Source organism: Carcharodon carcharias, chromosome 7, assembly GCF_017639515.1.
Source record: "Carcharodon carcharias isolate sCarCar2 chromosome 7, sCarCar2.pri, whole genome shotgun sequence".
NCBI lineage: Eukaryota > Metazoa > Chordata > Chondrichthyes > Lamniformes > Lamnidae > Carcharodon > Carcharodon carcharias.
This window is the reverse complement of record NC_054473.1, coordinates 42,416,762-42,436,714: the sequence shown is the minus strand read 5'-3', so window position 1 is coordinate 42,436,714 and position 19,953 is coordinate 42,416,762. Positions and strand designations below refer to the sequence as shown.

Sequence of the window (19,953 nt, the reverse complement as noted above, 5' to 3'; positions counted from 1 at the left end):
AACGTTAGTGAGGCCACAGCTGGAGTACTATGTGCGGTTCTGGTCACCACATTATAGGAATGTGATTGCACTGGAGGAGGTGCAGAGGAGATTGACCAGGATGTTGCCTGGGATGAAACATTTAAGTTATGAAGAGAGGTTAGATAGACTTGGGTTGTTTTCTGGAGCAGAGAAGACTGAGGGGTGACCTGATCGAGGTGTACAAGATTATGAGGGGCATGGACAGGGTGGATAGGGAGCAGCTGTTCCCCTTAGCTGAAGGGTCAGTCACCAGGGGACACAAGTTCAAGGTGAGGGGCAGGAGGTTTAGGGGGAATGTGAGGAAAAACCTTTTTACCCAGAGGGGGGTGACGGTCTGGAATGCACTGCCTGGGAGGGTGGTGGAGGCGGGTTGCCTCACATCATTTAAAAAGGCCCTGGATTAGCACTTTGCACGTCATAACATTCAAGGCTATGGGCCAAGTGCTGATAAATGGAATTAGGTAGGTAGGTCAGGTGTTTCTCACGTGTCAGTGCAGACTTGATGGGCCGAAGGGCCTCTTCTGCACTGTGTGATTCTGTGATTTACTAAACAAGAAAAGATGAACTATATTACAATACTCCTCCACCCACAACTATACCTTTACAGATCTGTACGGATTCATAAGGATGATACAAGTTACAAAAGCTAACATACTCTAATGTTGACCGTAAGTACACAGTCCATGTAAACCAATAGGCAACACTCTGAAACCAAATGAAAATGCCACTCCAAACAGATGTTATGGATCTCTCATCAACTCCCCCTAGACACTTGTCACACCCTGAGCCAAGCAGCCTCACTGAACTCCGTCTTTCACACAAGAGTTTCCAATCTCCACTCTCAAAGAACTTGTTTTGGAATCTTCTCCCAAACTAACGCTTTCTCCCAGATGCTTTCTGCAAGGGCCACATCCAGGGTTTTGAACTCTGCTTCTGATGTTCCTCCCCCAGATCGCCATATTCATTCAAGCTTCCTTCCACACACTCTCTCTCTGACTCAGCCATGCCAACAGAACGCTACTGCTTCACATGCCCATAGTAAAGAGTTGCAGACCTTCAGCTGTCTCCTTGGATCTTCTGGCAACTCGCAGCTTCTCCCTTTAAGCTTAGAGCCTTTCTCTGCTCCTCACTTTTAACTTCATTTAACAGGAATTTTCCCAGATTCCTGTTTATTCCCTTTGACCAGAAGGTCTTCTTGGGGCCTTCCTTCTTCTGTTCTTTGGGAAAACCTGCTTCCTCTGCAGTTCCCTCTGGTGTGTCCAGTCTCTCCTGACACCTGCTTCCAACTGAACTCAAACTGCTCTTAGAGTGTGTGTGTGTGTGTGTGTGTGTGTGTGTGTGTGTGTGTGTGTGTGTGTGTGTGTGTGTGTGTGTGTGTGTGTGTGTGTGTGTGAGAGTGTGAGTGAGTGAGTGAGCGGGGCAAGCAAGTGCGAGCTTCAGAGTCTCCCTGAGGCACAGAGCTGCCTCAAGGAGATAAAGAAGTTTTTTTTTTAAAAATAAAGAATTAAAAATGTAATAAAACATGTCCCTTCATATGACTCTGTCACACAAGCAGGGACATGTTATTAATTAAATTTTAAAATTTTTATTTGCTTTAGGAAACCTCATCCCGCCCATGGACGAGGTTTCCAAAAAATTGGCCTGCCTGCCAACCATAAGGTTGGATGGAAAGCGAAAAAATTAACTTAATTGATTCTTTACAGGACTGATCAGGCCTTTTAATTGTTGGCGGGTGCGCTGCCGACTCCTGCGTGCACCTGCCAACCGAACTATCGCATGACTGCATGGTGATGTCGAGACGCTCACCTGTCATCAACGTGTGTCATTTCATGCTCGAGCAGGTCAGGCGTGTGCCCGCCCACCAAGCTAAAAATTTTGCCCATTTTAAACTTCATTCCTAACACCCACAAATACTTAACAGAATATGACTCATAAGATAAATTGATTATGGCTGCTTTATCCAGTTTTACACACAATAAAAATGGAAAATGTTATTGCTGAAATCATGGAAGATATTTTTTGACAAACATAATGTTTGGTGGCTTATATGTTATACATTCCTATGTACAACCATATATAGAAATAGTATTGTCAATGGAAGCAAAAATTGAACAATGTGTGAGGGGGATGACCAGTCAACTTCCACCCATTTTCCTCCTAGCAGCATAAGTGAAAATTCACTTCATTGTTTAGACAACATAACTGAAGTAAATCTGCTGCTTCAACAAGTCTTTTTAGATTTTCTAATTTGGAAAAGTGTGCTAAACAAAAACTGCAGTTGTATTCCATTTTATGATGATTAACTGTTGCTGTCAGAGATTAATGTTGACACAGATGAATTTATTTACAAGCCATGCATCAGTGTTGTCATCATCCATTGTGTGGTATGGACTTCAGGCTTGAAAATTAATCGGAAAATAGAGTAAATGTTGCAATGTTGACATTAATAGTTCTGCCATGCAAAAATTGTTTACAAAGCAAAGGGAAGGTAATGATGTGGGTTTATTTTTGCTTTCAACTCTATTTCATTTATAAATATTAAAACCTGATATCCTTGTTTATGAGGCAGAAAAAAATTGAAATTACATTAACTTAGCTCTTTAATGTGGTTGTTGGCACATTGCTAATGATTTTGACTCTTAAGGTCTAACCTTCAATTTTAATCATCTCATTAAATTGTGGCAGTATGAATGAGCTGTATCAATTTTGTGCTGTTCATGCCCAGAATTGGGGAATATTAATGATATAAGAAACAGTAAGACAAATCAAATGTAAGTTTCTTCTGTTGGAAAGCCATTTTATTAAAAGCTAATGTAGAATTGTGCCAATTAAAAAGTTAAAAGCCTTTATAAGGCAAACACAGTCTGCATCCAGCAGAACATATTTCAGCATGCAAACAGATTGAGATAGCAACCAGAATGATGAATGGAAACAGTAAAGTTTGTTCCAAAGCAGATGTTTGCAGTAAAATATTCCTGAATTCTGGATCACTGGAGTATAACGGAGACCAGGCTTAGATATGGGCAGGAATGAGAACTCAGGGAATCCCCCTGCCCACACAGAGCGCACAGCGCTTCCGAGCAGACGTCACGCTGGACGGCCTTAATTGGCCCACCCACGTAAAATGGCGGCGCACCCCCAACCTGGTGCGCTGATCAAGAACCCGCCCGCCTGCGCCCGCACCCACACAACCCCTGCCGACAGGGAATACATTGCCCCATCACTCCTTTACTGACGTTGGGTCAGAATTCTGGAACTCCTTCCCTAACAGCACTGTGGGTGTACCTACGGTATATGTACTGCAGCAGTTCAAGAAGGTGTCTGAGCACCATTTTCTGTCAGCCATGGTAGCACACTGACCAGTGATTCACAAGGTTCTGAGTTCAATTCCCACCTCAGGGTTTGAGTACAAAAATCAAGGCTCACACCGCAGTGCTGTACTGAGAGGATGCTGCACTGTCAGAGATGCTGCATTATGTATGAAATCTTAAACCCAGATCCCATCTGCCTGTTTGGGTGGATGTAAAAGATCCCATGGCACTATTTTGAAGAAGAGCACCAGACTTACCCCATTGTCCTGGCTCATATTTATCCCTCAGTCATCATCACAAAAGAATAAACTACCTGATCATCATCGTATTGCTGTGGGAGTTTGCTGTGAACAAACTGGCTGCCACGTTAATTACATTACAACAGTGATTACATTTAAAAAGTCCTTCATTGGCTGTAAAGTGCTTTGAGGCATCTGGTGGTTGTACCAAGTGCTATATAAATGCAAGTCTTTTTTTCTTTCTTTAAGATCAATTGGGGATGAGCAATAAATGCTGTCCTTGCCAGAGAAGTTCACATCCCAAGAAGGAATTTAAAAAGAAATTGAAAATGTTAGGAAATAGAGATAGTTTAAGTAAGTTACATTTGTATTTGTGGGTGTTAGGAATGAGTTTTATCTTTAATGTTTAAGTTTGATTTGTATTTTTGGATCTGTGTGTTAAGAGAAGGTCAAATTGAGTTTTAGTTTCATTTTAAAAGGTCCCTGCATTTCTAATGAGTTTTATGACTCTAAGTTAAACAAACAAGACTAGAGAAACTGAGCTGTTGCCTAACAATAGGGGTCCAGAGAGGCAGGTCCCTCCCACAGACACACACACAAGAAACTAGAAACAGCAGTTTGTTTTGGAAGCTGTTTGAGTTCAGTTGGTTTTGAAAGTAACTGCCAGGAGAGACTGGAGCAAAGGGGACAGATAGCCAGTCACTAGCGAAAGAAAAGACCCCCAAAATCCAGGAGAGTGGAACAGAAGAAAGTCCCAAGAAGACCTTCTAGTCAAAGGAAGGAAAGGAAACTGGAAAACGTCCTGTTAAGTGAAGATAAGATTGAGGGGCAAAGAAAGGCTTCAAGCTTAAAGCCCCAAGCTGCAGGAAGCAGAATCAAAGCAATATAAAAGCTTGTGAGAAGCCAGAAGAGTTGCCAAAGAGGCAACTGAAGGTCTGTAACTCGTTGCTACGGGCATGTGAAGCAGTGATGTACTGTTGACAGCTAAGTCGGTGAGAGAGAGTGAATGGAAGACAGATTGAATGCATGTGGTGACCCAGGGGAGAGGAACATTAGAAGGAGAGTCCAAAACCCTAGAGATGAACCTTTGTGGAAGGCGTCTGAGAGAAAGTGTCCGTTTGGGAGAAGATTCCAAGGCAAGTTCTTGGGAGAGTGGTGATTGAAAACCCTCGTGTGAAAGGTGAACTTCAGTGAGACTGATTGGCTCACAGTGTGACAAGCATCTGGGGGAAGTTGAGGAGAGATGCATAGTATTTGGTTGAGGTGGCATCTTCACTTGGTTTCAGAGTGTGGTGTGCCTGAAAACAGGTTGTCAATTGGTTTATGTGGACTATGTACTTACTGTGAACATTAAAGTATAGGATAGCTTGTATAACTTGTGTTAGCCTTACAAATCTGTATACATGTGTAAAGGTGTAGATGTGGGTGAAGGAGTATTGTAATATAGTTAATCGTTTCTTGTTTAATAAATGTTTTATGCTTTTGTTACAAGTTCATTTCCTGACTCCAGTTCAGTAGCCCCTCTCCATGTATCTAAACAAATAAATGAAAGTTAGGATCTATCAAGCTGGGTTCCACCCTGGGATCAGCCTTGTCCAGTGGTAGCCTTGGCTGGGGATCATAACAAAAACAAGAGTGCGAATCTTAAAATCAATGCATTGCTTTACCGGGAACCAATGCAGGACCGCAAGGAGGGCTGATGGGTGAATGGGTGCGAGTGAGGATACAGGCATCAGAGTTTGGGATAATCTGAAGTTTAGAGTGAGTAGCACATGGCAGGCTGGTTAGGGATGCATTGAAGTCGTCAAGTGCAGTTTCAGCAGCAGAAGAGCTGAGTTAGGGGCAAAATTCAATGATGTTGCAGAGCTGAAAAATAGGCAGTCATGATGATGGTGCGGACATATGGTTGGAAGTTCATTTTGGGCTCAAATATGACAGCAAGGCTGCGAACAGCCTAGTTCAGAGAGTGATCGAATTGGTGGCAAGGCAACAATGTTTGTAACAGGGATTGAAGACAATGGAGGAAATTTCTGCCAATCCAATGCTTGATTTTGGATAAGCAGTTTCACAATTTAAAGACAGTGGAGCGGTCCAGATAGGTAGTTTGAGGTAGGTATGGGTGTCATCAGTATATATCTGGAAACTTGCTTGGTGTTTTTGGGTGATGTCACCAAGGGGCAACATGTATGGTTAAGTCCTCACTTAATGTTGATTCAGTTAACCTTATTTCTCTTTAATGTTGTTCATAAAATAAGGACTATATATCCAAAACAGAATAAACAAACAGACATTCCACTTCAAAGAAGGATGAAGTTATTGCAGGCTCATAAAACTGTTAATCAAACAAAGCAAAAAATTCCCTTCACAGCTGTGTAAATAATCACCTACACAGCTGGATCTATTAGTGGGTTTGAGGCACAGCCAAGCATTCATAATGGGCTTCCATTGCACAGCTGTATTAACAAAGGCTCCAGAGATGAATACATTGAACTGACTTCTTTGACAGGTCAGTCGATTGGCAGGTTTGTTTATTTTAACAAGATTAAGAGATGTTTTCAGGATTAAAGCTTTTTTCTTTGGGAGTATGGTTAACTGTGTTTGACACTTTTATGAGCTCATATGAGGGACAGTTTTTTCAAGGGAATTTTGACTGATTATTTTGACAGTTTCATGGGCATTTCATACAAACATATGAACAAGGAGCAGGAGTAGGCCAATCAGCCCCTAGAGTCTGCTCTGCCATTTAATAACATCATGGCTGATGTCATAATAACCTGAAATCTGCATCCTACCTACCCCGATAATCTATCACCCCCTTGCTTACCAAGAATCTATACACCTCTGCCTAAAAATAGTCATAGAGTCTGCTTCCAGCACCTTTTCAGGAAGAGAGTTCCAAAGACCCACAACCCACTGAGTGAAAATATTTCGCCTCCTCTCTGTTTTAAATGGGCGACCCCCGTATTCTTAAAGTGGCCCCTAGTTTTAGATTCTCCCACAAGAGGAAACATCCTCTCCACACCCACCTGTCAATACCCCTCAGGATCTTGTAAGTTTCAATCAAGGCACCTCTTACTCTTCTAAATTCTAGAGGATACAAGCCTAGTCAGTCCAACATTTCCTCAAAAGACAACCCGCCCATTCCAGGTAATAGTCTGGTAAACCTTCTCTGAACTGCTTCCAACACATTTACATCCTTCCTTAAATAAGGTGACTAATACTGTACACAATACTCCAAATGTGGTCTCTAAAGTGCCCTTACCACTGAAGCATAACCTCCCTACTTTTGTATTCAACTTCCCTTGCAATAAATGATAACATTCTGTTAGCTTTCCTAGTTACTTGCTGCACCTGCACACTAGCCTTTTGTGACTCATACACTAGGACACCCAGATCCCTCTGGACCTCAAAACTCTGCAATCTCTCATCATTTAGATAATATGCTTCTCTTTCATTCCCCCTGCCAAAATGGACAATTTCACATTTTCCCACATTATATACTCAATTTGCCAGATCTTTGCCCACACACCTGACCTACCTATATCTTTTTGTAGCTTCCTTATGTCCTCTTCATAACTTACTTTCCCACCTATCTTTATGTCATCAGCAAATTTGGCAACCATCCCATCCATCCCTTCATTCAAGTAATTTATATAAATTGTAAACAGTTGAGGTCCCAGCACTGATCCCTGTGACACACCACTCGTTACATCTTGCCAAGCTGATAAAGACCAATTTATGCATCATCTCTGCTTCTTATTAGCCAGCCAAACTTCTATCCATGCCAATATGCTACCTCCTGTACCATGAGCTTTTATTTTCTGCAATAATGGGCACTTTATCAAATGCCTTCTGAAAATCCAAGTACAGTACACCCACTGGTTCCCCTTTATCCACAACACCTGTTACTTCCCCAAAGAACTCCAATAAGTTGATTAAACACGATTTCCCTTTCATAGAACCATGTTGACTTTGCCTGATGACCTTGAGCTTATCCAAGTGGCCTGCTGTAACCACTTTAATAATGGTTTCTAGCATTTTCCCTACAACAGATGTTCAGCTAATTGGCCTATAGTTTCCCACTTTCTGTCTCCCTTTTTGAACAATGGAGTTCCATTTGTTATCTTCCAATCTAATGGGACCTTACCCAAATCTAGGAAGTTTTGGAAAATTAAAACCAATGCATCAAGTATCTCACCAGACACTTCTTTTATGACAATAGGATGAATTCCATCAGGACCCAGACTCTTGTCAGTCCGCAGCTTCAAACATTTACTCAATACCACTTCTCTGGTGACTGTAATTTTTCTGATTTTCTTCCCCACATCCATTTCCTGGTTTATAGCTGCTTCTGGTATGTTGCTTGTATCCTCAATGGTGAAAACTTATGCAAAATGTCTGTTGAATTCATCTGCCAACTCCTTGTTTTCCATTGTCAATTCTCCAGACTTACTTTTTATAGGACCAGCACTCACTTTGTTAACTCATTTCTTTTTTTAAAATATTTGTAAAAACTCTTACTATTTGTCTTTATATTTCTGGCTAGCTTTCTCTCATACTTCAATTTTTCCCTCCTTATTAGCCTTTTAGCCATCATTTCCTGTTCCTTACATTCGGTCCAATCTTCTGGCCTTCCATGTATCTTTGCACAATTATTTGCCTTTTCTTTAAGTTTGATACTACTTTTAATCTTTCTAGTTATCCACCGACATTTTCTTACTCGTTGGAATATATCTATTCTATACATTCCGAAATATCCCCTTAAATATTAGCCACTGCGTTTCTGTTGACCTAACCTAATTTGCCAATTCGCTTTAGCCAGCTCAGCTTTCATGCCCTCATAATTAATTGCCCTTATTTAAGTTTAAAAACATAGGACAGAATTTTACAACAGCAGGATTTTATGTTCCCGATGTTGTCAATGGGATTTACAATGGCTCACTGCATTTTATGGCCCTGTCCCCTCCAAAACGGGGCCATAAAGTTCTGCCAATAGGCTCGGACCCAATCCTCTCTCCTTCAAACTGAATGTAAAATTCAATCATATTGCAGTTCCTACCACCTAGGGGCACCTTCACTATGAGATCATTAATTACAAAGACTTAATTTCAAAGACTTGCCAGTGTTATTAAAGGGCTCATTGTTTCTGCTCTAGTGAATACTGGAAAAGTGGGTATGGAGAATGCAGTAATGGGGTGGTTTGCATGGTGTATATGGAGGGGGCATGGGTAATATGGAGGTAGCATGGGGTGTACGGATGTGTCACAGTGGGGGTGTGAGGGGTGAGAGCTAAGGGGCCTAACAACCGTTAATAGAACTGGGCAGATGTCCCATCGGATGGAGTCAGGCCTTTAACCTACCCACCTTGCAGTTGCCCACCTCCATTGCTGCCTTGGACCTTCTTTGAGAGGCAGCAGGCCCAACACCCAGAGATGGTGGCTTAGTGGTAATGTCTCTAGTAAACAGAGACCCAGGCTGATGCTCTGGGGATATGGGTTCAAATCTCACTATGGCAGCTGGTGAAACTTGAATTCAGTTAATAAACCTGGAATATAAAGCTAATCTCAGTGATAGTGACCATGAAACTATCTCTGACTGTCACAAAACCCATCTGGTTCAATTATGTCCTTTAGGGAAGGAAATCTGCCATCCTTACCTGGTCTGGCCAACATGTGACCCCAGATCCACAACAATGTGGCTGATTGTTAAATATCCTCTAAATTGACTGAGCAAGGTCAGTTCAATGGCAATTAGAGGTGGGCAAAAAATCCTGGCCTTGCCAGTAATGTCCACACCCCCTGAAAAAATAAAAAAACCAAGGCAGAGGTGGGATTGAAGATGAAAATCGTTTCTTTAATTTTCCTGATAACAGAACGGTCAATTCTGATATGTTTATGTTTTTGAAAAATATAAGAGACAAAATAGAAACATATTAAGAAATGCACATGACTCAAATTTTGAGGTGGAGAAAGCTCAGTTTTTCAACAGACTTAAAATAATGAAGTTGTTATGCTTATATGCACACCTCAGCTCCTTCAATTTAAGTATTCAGTAGCTATGTCAGAGTTACGTTTTCCTGTTATCGATCACAGGTATTCCCTTGCAGAGGTGTAAGTGAATTGAGTATAGTGCTGAGGACTGATAAGAGTTAACTTTCCTCTGCATGACTAAGACACACAAGTGTAGGTTTTTCCTTTTTCTGTTGTATATTTCTTGACAGCATTGTTGCTCAGTGCAATTTCGAAACATTTATGATGTTTACTGGTACTCAAGGCACAAGTGGTATTTTTGCTTTATATGGTGAGTGATAATTTTCAAAATTGTCAAATATGGATTTTCTGGCATAATTTTAATAAACCTGGATTTAACAAAAAGTCAATTTAGAGTACTGCTGGCTAATGGCATTTATCATCTCTGTAAGGGACGGGAAATGGAGAGGAGGGGTGTAATGATGCTTGAGCTTGTAAGGAAAGTTTAATATCTACAAGTTATATTGATCCATGAAGTCTCCAGAACTGTGGGAGCAAATTTTAAATTCTTGAACTAGCTGTGCAAATTGGCACAATTTAAACCATTGTAAATTGTTCTACTTGTTGATTTGGGGCATTGTAATGTTGTTGGAGCAACAATAGCCAATAGCTGTAGTATAAGGATCTGGCATAGAAAGAGTTAACATGGGACTGAGTACAGTACCACCCACACTGTGGTGTAAAGGAGCACAAGATCTCAGTCTAGAGGGCAACCTTGGACTGGACAGAGGCAAGTATGGGGACAGCTCCTAGCTTATACCTTATGCTGAATATATGACATAGGCCAGGGTTTTCTGCTTCCGTTTGTGGCAGGCATCATAGCAGGCGGGAGCTGAAAATATTGGGAGATCGCAAAAATCGGTTTCACGTCGTTGTAAAACCAGTTTGCGATCATCCATTTCATGCCGCCACACATCGGGAGCTGAATTTCAATATTTTATCATCTCATTATAAGCCCTGCTAGCTGGAATCATTCCCCCACCCTGGATCATTCACTCACGTTGGCGTGATTGCATGCCAGCATGTTTCGCAACGGTACATAATCGAAACGCACCTGGCGACCTGCACTTCGCTCGGGACTTCGAGGTTCATTTGCCTACCTTGCTTCAGGCAGGACTCATGGTTATCAGCGCCAGACTTCGCAGGCAACACCACATCACTTTTATGGGGGGGGTCACGGGCAGGCCTCCACCTACCAGACCAACAGTAAGGCTTTTCAATGACTGCAGAGCTGGGGCTTACTTGGGGAAGGGGGTATCCCAGGGTGTGTGTGGGTACACATGGTGACGGCTGAGAAGACAGACTCCAGAGGAGATGAGGCCAGATGGAGATGTGATGGCGTGTGTGACAGAGTGAGTGGGGCAGTGAGTGGGATGCCAGTGAATGTGTAATGCACTTGAGCTTTTTTTATTTATTCAGAATGTGGGCATTGCTGGCAAGGCCAGCATTTGTTGCTCATCTCTAATTGCCCTTGAGAAGGTGGTGGTGAGCTGCCTTTTTGAACCACTACATTGCATGCAGTGTAGGTACACCACAGTGCTGTTAGGCAGGAAGTTCCAGGATTTTGACCCAGTGATAGTGAAGGAACGGCGATATATTTCCAAATCAGGATGGTGAGTGGCTTGGAGGGGATCTTCCAGGTGGTTTTGTAAATGGTGCACACTGCTGCCACTGTGTGTCAGTGATGGAGGGAGTGAATGTTCATAGATGGACGGCCAGTCAAGCGAGCTACTTTGTACTGGATGTTGTCGAGCTTCTTGAGTGTTGTTGGAGCTGCACTCATCCAGGCAAGTGGAGAGTATTCTGTCACAATCCTGACTTGTGCCTTGTAGATGGTGGACAGGCTTTGGGGAATCAGGGGGTGAGTTACTCACCACAGGATTCTGAGTTTCTGAGATGCTCTTGTAGCCACAGTATTTATATGGCTAGTCCAGTTCAGTCTATGGTCAATGGTAACACCCAGTATGTTGATAGTGGGGGATTCAACAATGGTAATGCCATTGAATGTCAAAGACCATGGTTAGATTCTCTTTTGTTGGAGATGGTGATTGCCTGGCACTTGTGAGGTGTGAATGTTACTTGCCATGTGTCAGCCGAGGCCTATATATTGTCCAGGCCTTGTTGCATTTGTACATGGACTGCTTCAGTGTCTGAAGAGTCACAAATGACACTGAACATTGCACAGTCATCAGCAAACATCCCCACCTGATCTTATGATGGAAAGAAGGCAATTAATCAAGCAACTGAAGGTTGTTGGGCCTAGGACACTACCCTGAGGATCCCCTGCAGTGATGTCCTGGGACTGAGAAGATTGACCAACCAGCGGAGACTTTCCCCCCGATTCCCATTGACTCCGCACCTCTGCCCTCACTTTCCCTTCCTTCCTAGAATCATGATAGGGTCCCCCTTGTCCTCACTTTTCACCCCACCACCCTCCGCATTCAAAGGATCGCCCTCCACCATTTCTGCCAACTCCAGCATGATGCCACCACCAAACACAGCTTCCCCTCACTCCCCCATCAGCATTCCGTAGGGACCGTTCCCTCGGGACACCTTGATCCACTTCCCCATCATGCCCAACACCTCATCCCCTTTCCACAGCACCTCCCCTTGCAATAGCAGAAAGTGCAACACTTGCCCCTTTACGTCCTCCCTCTTCAACGTCCAAGAGCCCAGAAATTCCTTTCAGGTGAAGCTGCGCTTCACTTGCACTTCCTTCAATTTGGTCCACTGCATTCGCTGCTCCCAATGCAGTCTCCCCAGTGTTTGGTCTACACTGGGGAGACCAAACACAGACTTGGTGACTGCTTTGCGGAACACCCTAGGCCCGTCCGCAACCATGACCCAGACTTTCCTGTCGCTTGCGATTTCATCACACCATCCTGCTCTCATGCCCTCGTGTCTGTTATTGCCCTGCTGCAATGTTCGAGTGAAGCCCAACGCAAACTGGAGTAACAGCATCTCATCTTCCAATTAGGCACTTTACAGCCTTCCTTAACATTGAGTTCAACAACTTCAGACCATGAACTCTGTCCTCTATCTTCACACCTTTTTTAATCCATTTTTAAAAACGTATTTTTATTCTTTATTTACTTATTTTTGTTTCTATTCCTTTATTCATTGTTCTATTCTCTTTTTTAAAATCCCTTTTCTATCCTTTCTCTCCCAAATACTGCCCCCTCCCCTCACCCCACCCCAAAAGGCCCATCTATTACTTGTTCCATGTTCTTTCACAGAGTTCCTGACCCGTGTTCTGCTATTCACACATTCTGCTTTCTTACCTTTATGCCACTATCAGCACCTTCTTTAGCCCTTACCATGACCATCAACACTCCCTTTGTCTTGTGTTCATGACATCTTTGTCAATCTCTCCTTGGCTCACACCTATCGCTGACCTTCTATCCAGCTTCACCTGCTCCACCCCCCACTTAAACAGTATGACTTTCATCACATTTCTACTTCTCTTTAGCTCTGAAGAAGAATAATACAGACTTGAAATGTTAACTCTGTTTCTCTCTCCACAGATGCTGTCAGACCTGCTGAGTTTTTCCAGCATTTTCTGTTTTTATTTCAGATTTCCAGCATCTGCAGTATTTTGCTTTTATCCATTGACTCCAGTTTTGCTAGGGCTCCTTGATGCCGCACTCAGACAAATTTTGCCTTGATATCAAGGGCAGTCACTCTCACCTTAACTCTGGAGTTCAGCTTTTTTGTCTATGTTTGAACCAAGGCTGTAATGAAGTCAGGAGCTGAGTAGCCTTAGCAGAACCCAAACTGAGCGTCAGTGAGCAGGCTAGTGCTGAGCAATTGCCGCTTATAGCACTGTTGATGACCCTTTCCATCACTTTACTGAGTGTGAGTTTAGCGTGATAAGATGGTTGCCTTACCCTGGTGGCACAAATAATTTCTTTCATCCTCTTTCTGCACTGGATGGCCAGCCTCTTCTGTGCAGTGTTAGCACTGACCAGCACTGCCGTTGCCTCCGAAGCTGGGTGGTGAGATTGTTGGACATCCTGCGGCTAGAGCGGGAGTAGAAGACATCATGCTGGGCCTCCAAAAGGCATTCCAGGGAGGGGTTACTGAACTCTTGTTGACTTTTGGGGCCATATCTTCACTGGAGCAGTCCTGGGCTGTAAATGTTGAGAACTATGTGCACGGCTGCAGTTAAGATATGGCACCTGGAGTGAGGAAATGATGAGGTAACATTGTGGTAGGTGACTCAGAGGCCACTCGGCAGCGAAACAGCGTATTTCCTGTGCCTGCATAACCAATCAGGCGGCAGACAATACGGCAAGGAAACCCGCCAGAAAAATGTCTTTTTTCAAGCTTGCCACCACACTTAGTGCAATTCAGGGAAAATTCCACCTATAGTTACTCGTAATTAATAAACACTTACTGTTAAGCTATGCAAGACCCAGAACCTCTTCATGAGACCTACTGAATTGCGCACAATATCTCACAACTTGGTGGCAGCTATTGGAACAAGCCAGGACCTCTCAGAAGCTGGAGCAGAAATTTAAAACTTGAAAGTTTGAAAAAGGTCCATTCTGACCTGATGAAAAGCACCAGAAGCGAAGGCACAGAAAGAGATCGATAAAGAAGGATTGGAAGCAGAAGGCAGAAATAAAACTTCACACTACAGCAAAAGACTCGATTGAATTCTGTGGAAGTCCAGCTTCAATACCCAAAGAGTGCAGAGTCAGAAAAACTAGCAAGAGTAAGCTAATTAATTAAAGTTTTGGCCAGAATGCGTTTAAAGAAGCTTTTCAGTCAGCAGCAGTCAGAGTTGTCAGTTTTACAAAGCCCGAGTTCTGAGTCGGTGCCTGACCACATGGCGGCTGAGCTCACTCCAATCAAAAAATAAAATAATTAAGGAACAAATAATTGGCAGTTAAAAGACTAAGAAAAATCCAGGAATTGATGTCTTCACAAGCCGAAAATACTTAGATATTGCAGGGAAGAATCAGAAAGGTTGGTATGGGGAGTTGCCACTGCAAATTTAAAACCGAGAAATAGCGAACACCATTACTGCAGGAGCCCGTCAAAATCGGCAAGTGCAGGAAACTCCATTGTGAAGAAGTGCACAGCAGCATCATCTTGGATTTCCTAATAGCATTTAAAGCTGTAAACACATTTAAATTTAATGACCATGATCAAAAATCTACCTTACCAGACCAATTTGGACTCATGCAAGGGCCAAACCTAATGCAAATTGGGCATCCTGGAGAAGAAAAAATTTAAATTACTGGAGAACATCGGACCTAAGTAGAAAAGCAGAGGAAGTCCAGATTAATGCACTTTTACTTGTTTGGTGAACTTGCTGATGAAACAATCCTAATGCAGTGCATTAACGAATGCTCAACCAGTTTTGATGAAATGTTAAAAGCCTTTGACAAATACTTTAACCTTCAAGTTGTGGAGTGCACAGAGCTTAAAAAGAGGGATAGAAAACTCCCATAAAATGGCAAAAAGGCAATTCCCAAGCAAACCACATGATGGTACCAGAGGGGCAGAGAACATTCCAGAAGTCTTACAAATGGATCCTTTTGAAAATCCCGACACATTGCAATTTAGGTAATAGTAGGTGGCTGTGCTGAGCCACCTTACTGTGATTGAAGACAATAATAAAGTATTCCAAACTGCTGGCCAATAAGGAAAAGATGGAAGCAACATCAGAAAATGTAAACAGAACAAGTTTCCACAAAGCCTAATCAATGCCAACATCATGATTTAGTTACATTACTATTTTCTGGTTTTCAACAGTTCTTGAAAGAAACAGTACATATAAGTAAAAACGTTCACATATATTGCTATTCTCATAACTGCTAAATGACCATGTTCAATAACTCATCCTATCTTTGAATAATAGTTCAGGGAATGCAATCACTTTTTCAGCTTTCATCTAAGTGATTACCTGCATCATCCATTGTAGAGTTTTGTTCAGTTGTGGCCCAGCCAGGTCCATGGGGAAATCATTCTCATTGTCAGAATACCTACGTCTCACAGCAATTATTCTTGCAAAGTTGATCAATGTTTTTTGGAAATAATCAACTTTCTAATTTGTTGAAGATTAATATATATTTTAGTGATCACAACATTTAAAGAGATAGTTTCTGAACATGTTATGACTGATCCAAAAATCTTCTAAAATTGACATAAAGAGAGAAACCACACACATTGTAAATCTTGAATAAAAATTGGAAATGCACAGCATTTGCTCATAACCCTACCCAAAAATGTTAACATCATTTTTGCTTTCAACTGTACTGAATGCTCTCAATTACAATTTGACATCAAAAGCTCTCATTTGGAATGAGTTTGACGTCAAATTTGAAAGTGCGCTCAAAGCTATCCAGCGCACTCAAGCTATCCAATGCATTCAGCCACCAGTGTTGGAAAATATAAGGAAATTAATTGCTTAAATAATATCTGAATTTATTCAGTTTTTCATTAGTGCAAAAAAATTGTTCCCCCATACAATACATGCTTAGAGTACCACCTGATCCCCATCAGTTCTTAATTCATTTTAGTCTCGGTCTATATTTTCCACTAGGTCTTAGGCTATAAACTTTCCCCCCTCTCCAGTCTCAGGGCCTAAGCACTCTCTTCCCCACCAAACCCCCTCTGCCCTCCCCACCCCCAACCAGCCCCCAACCACAGTCTTAGGGTCCAAACTCTCCCCACTTTCTCCCCTTCCAGTCTCAACTCTCTTTAGCCCACCCTGCACTCTGCCCTCCAGCCTCCAAACTCTCCCCACCCCCTTCCTTCCAAAACCTCCCTCACCCCCTGCCTCCAGCCTTCAAACTCCCCCAAACCCCACTCCCTCCAGCCTCCAAACTTGCCCACACCCCTCTTGCTCCAGCCTCCAAACTCTCCTCCACTCCCTGACTCCAGCCTCTAAATTCACCCCTACCCCCTCCCTCCAGCCTCCAAACTCTCCCACACCCCCTCCCTCCAGCCTCCAAACTCTCCCACACCCACTCCCTCCAGCCTCCAAACTCTCCCCCACCCCGCTCCCTCCTTCTTCAGGCCTTGAGCCCTATTCAATACGATCATGACTCATCGAACACTTCAATGCCAACTACCTACACTATCCCCATTATCCTTTACGTTATTGTTAATCAGAAATCTATCAATCTCTACCTTAAACATATTCAATGACTGAGCCTCTACGGCCCTCTGGGGTAAGGAATTCCAAAGATTCACAACAATCTGAGTAAAGAAATTTCTCCTCACCTTGGTCCTAAGTGGCTTCCCCCTTATTTTGAAATTGTGGAAGACGGGTTTTGCGAAGGCAGAAGAAACAAAGCAGAGCATTGAGTATGCTTTGAATGCAAAATGATGTCAAAAAGACAAAGTTAAGGGCACTCTGCACTGAATGTGCGCAGCATTCTCAATAAGCTAGATGATCTAAAGGCACAAATAGTGCCCCCTGGTTCTAGACACCCAACCAGGGGAAACATTTTACCTGCAACTACCTTGTCTATTCCATTAAGTATTTTATATGTTTCAACGAGATGACCTCTCATTCTTCAAAACTCTAGAGAATACAGGCCCAATTTCTCCAATCTCTCTTCACTGGACAGTCCTACCATCCTGGGAACAAGCCTGGTGAACCTTCATCGCACTCCCTCTATGGCAATAATATCCTTTCTGAGGTAAGGGGACCAAAACTGCACACAGTACTCTAGGTGCAGTCTAACCAAGCTTCTATACAATTGAAGCACGACTTCACTGCTCCTGTACTCAAATCCTCTTGCAATAAAGGCTAACATTCCATTAGCCTTCATAATTGCCTGCTGTACCTGCATGTTGGCTTTCAATGACTTATGGACAAGGACACCCAGGTTCCTTTGCATATCTACACATTCTAATCTCTTACCATTTAGGAAATACACTGCACACCTGTTCCTTCTACCACAGTGGATAACCTCACATTTTCCACATTATATTCCATCTGCCATGTTCTTGCCCACTCACTCTGTCCAAATTCTTCTGAAGCCACTTTGCCTCTTCCTCACAACACATATTCACACCTAGCTTTGTATCATCTGCGAACTTGGAAATATTACATTTGGTCCTCATATCCAAATCATTGATATATATTGTGAACAACTGGGGCCCAAGCACTGATCTTTGTGGTACGCCACTAGTTACAGCCTGCCAACGTGAGAATGACCCGTTTATTCCTACTCTGTTTTCTGCCTGTTAGCCAATCCTTAATCATGCCTCCTATCCCATGTGTTTTTATTTTGCTAATCAACCTCCTGTGAGGGACTTTATCAAAAGACTTCTGAAAATCCAAGTATGCTACGTCCATTGACTCTCTCTCCATTTTATTAGTAACTTCCTCAAAAAACTCCAACAACTTTGTCAAACATGATTTCCCATTCACAAACCATGCTGACTATGCCTAGTCAGATCGTGATTATACAAGTATCCATTTATCACATTCTTTATAATAGATTCTAGCATTTTCCCTGCTACTGATGTAAGGCTAACAGGTTTGTAGTTCCCTGTTTTCTCTCTCCCTCCCTTCTTAAATAGTGGAGTGTCATTTGCTAACTTCAAATCTTCAGGAACCATTCCAGAATCCACAGAATTTTGGAAAATGACCACCAATGCATCCACTATATAGCAACCTTTTCAACACCCTGGGATGCAGAATATCAAGTCCCAGGGGCTTATCAACTTTCAGTCCCATTAATTTCTCCAATACAACCTTCTTACTAATACTAATTTCCTTCAACTCCTCATTCTCTCTATTCCCTTGGATCTCTAAATCTGGGAGATTTCCTGTATCTTCTTCAGTGAAAACAGACACAAAGTAATCATTTAGTTTCTCTGCCATTTCTCTATTCCCCATTATGAATTCACCCGAGTCTGGCTTTAATGGACCCACATTTGTCTTAGCCAAATGCTCCCTTTTTACATACCTTTGGAATCTTTTACAGTCCTTTTTTTTGTTTTTTTGCTAGATTGCATTCATATTCCATTCTCCCTTACTTTACCAGTTTCTTGGTCTTCCTTTGCTGTATTCTAAAAATCTCCCAATCCTCAGGTTTACTACTACTTCTGGCAACTTTATAAGCCTTTTCTTTTAGTCCTTGCGCTAATGATGTTCCCATCTTGGTGACAGAAAGGGAACTCCAAGTATTTGTCCCAGCAATGATAATTACATCCAAGTTAAGATAGCGTGCAACTTGAAATTGATTGGGAAGAATTTTACGTGGGTGGGCCAATTAAGGCCCGTGCAGCATGACGAGCATCCGGAAATACTGTGCACTCCCTGTGCTGGCGGGGGGAGTAAGCTTAGTTGGGGCCTGCACTCTTTCGCACATGCGCATGAAAGAGTGCAGAAATCTCCCTGAGGCACAGAGCTGCCTTAGGGAGATTAGTTTGATTCTCAAAAATTTTAATAAAGAAAAAAATATTTTTAAGACATGTCCCCTCACGTGACAGTGTCACATGAGCTGAGACATGTCAATGAACTGTAATAAAAAATTTTATTCAATTTATAAACACTTCGTGAAACCCCCATCCCGCACATGGATGAGGTTTCATGATAAATGAGAAGGCCGCCTGGGCTTTTCGCCTGCCCGCCAACCTTAAGGTTGGATGGGTAGCTCAGTTAATTACTTTAATTAGTTTTTAAATGGTCTTAATAGTCCTTTGACAATTCGGTGTGCACGCAGCCGACTCCGGTGCGCGGCCACCGAACTGAAGATAGGAATGACGCGCAGTGACGTCGGCACGCATGCCCAACGTTACCACGTGTCATTTTATGCCTCGGCGAGCCCGGCCCCGCACGCTGACCCAAAGATTCTGGCCATTGTGTTCCCTTGATCTTGCTGCTCTTGTTTTTAATCATGGAGATCACAGGGCTGGGACATGCTGTCAAAGTGAGATTAGTAGGTGGCTGTGGTACATTTTGTTAATGGTGCATACTATAGCCACATTATAAGCAAGGTGAATATTGAGTCTAATTGCATCGGTACCAATCAAGTGGTATTCCTCTTTCTTGAATGTTGTCAACCTTTGTGAGTTTGCAGCTGCACTTGTTCTGATGATGCTGAGATATGAAGTAAAAAGCAGTGTGCTTATGTATGATTGTAGAAGCGAGATTTTATGTAGTTTGAAAAAAAGACATTGAAGAAATCTGGAACCTTTTCCATCGCTGTTGTACACTAAGGTGTTTTGTTGAAAAAGGTGAAATTTATTGCCACATAATATCCTTAAAAGATCATTTACACAAGCAGTTTACTTATATGGGGCCCTTTTGCAAATATTCACACACTTCTGATGACCTCCTGTCTTGATGTTCAATGGTAAACAATATTATAATTGCAGAAA

General features: G+C 42.5%; 1 protein-coding gene across 1 annotated transcript in view; it reads left to right on the top strand.

The window, feature by feature from the left end:
* cfap20dc (CFAP20 domain containing) overlaps positions 1-19,953 on the top strand; it is a 557,307-nt gene that overhangs the window by 365,045 nt on the left and 172,309 nt on the right. The window contains exon 15 of the mRNA XM_041191616.1: positions 4,406-4,504. Coding sequence (XP_041047550.1) covers positions 4,406-4,504 — 99 coding nt within the window. The remainder of the gene's footprint in view (positions 1-4,405; positions 4,505-19,953) is intronic.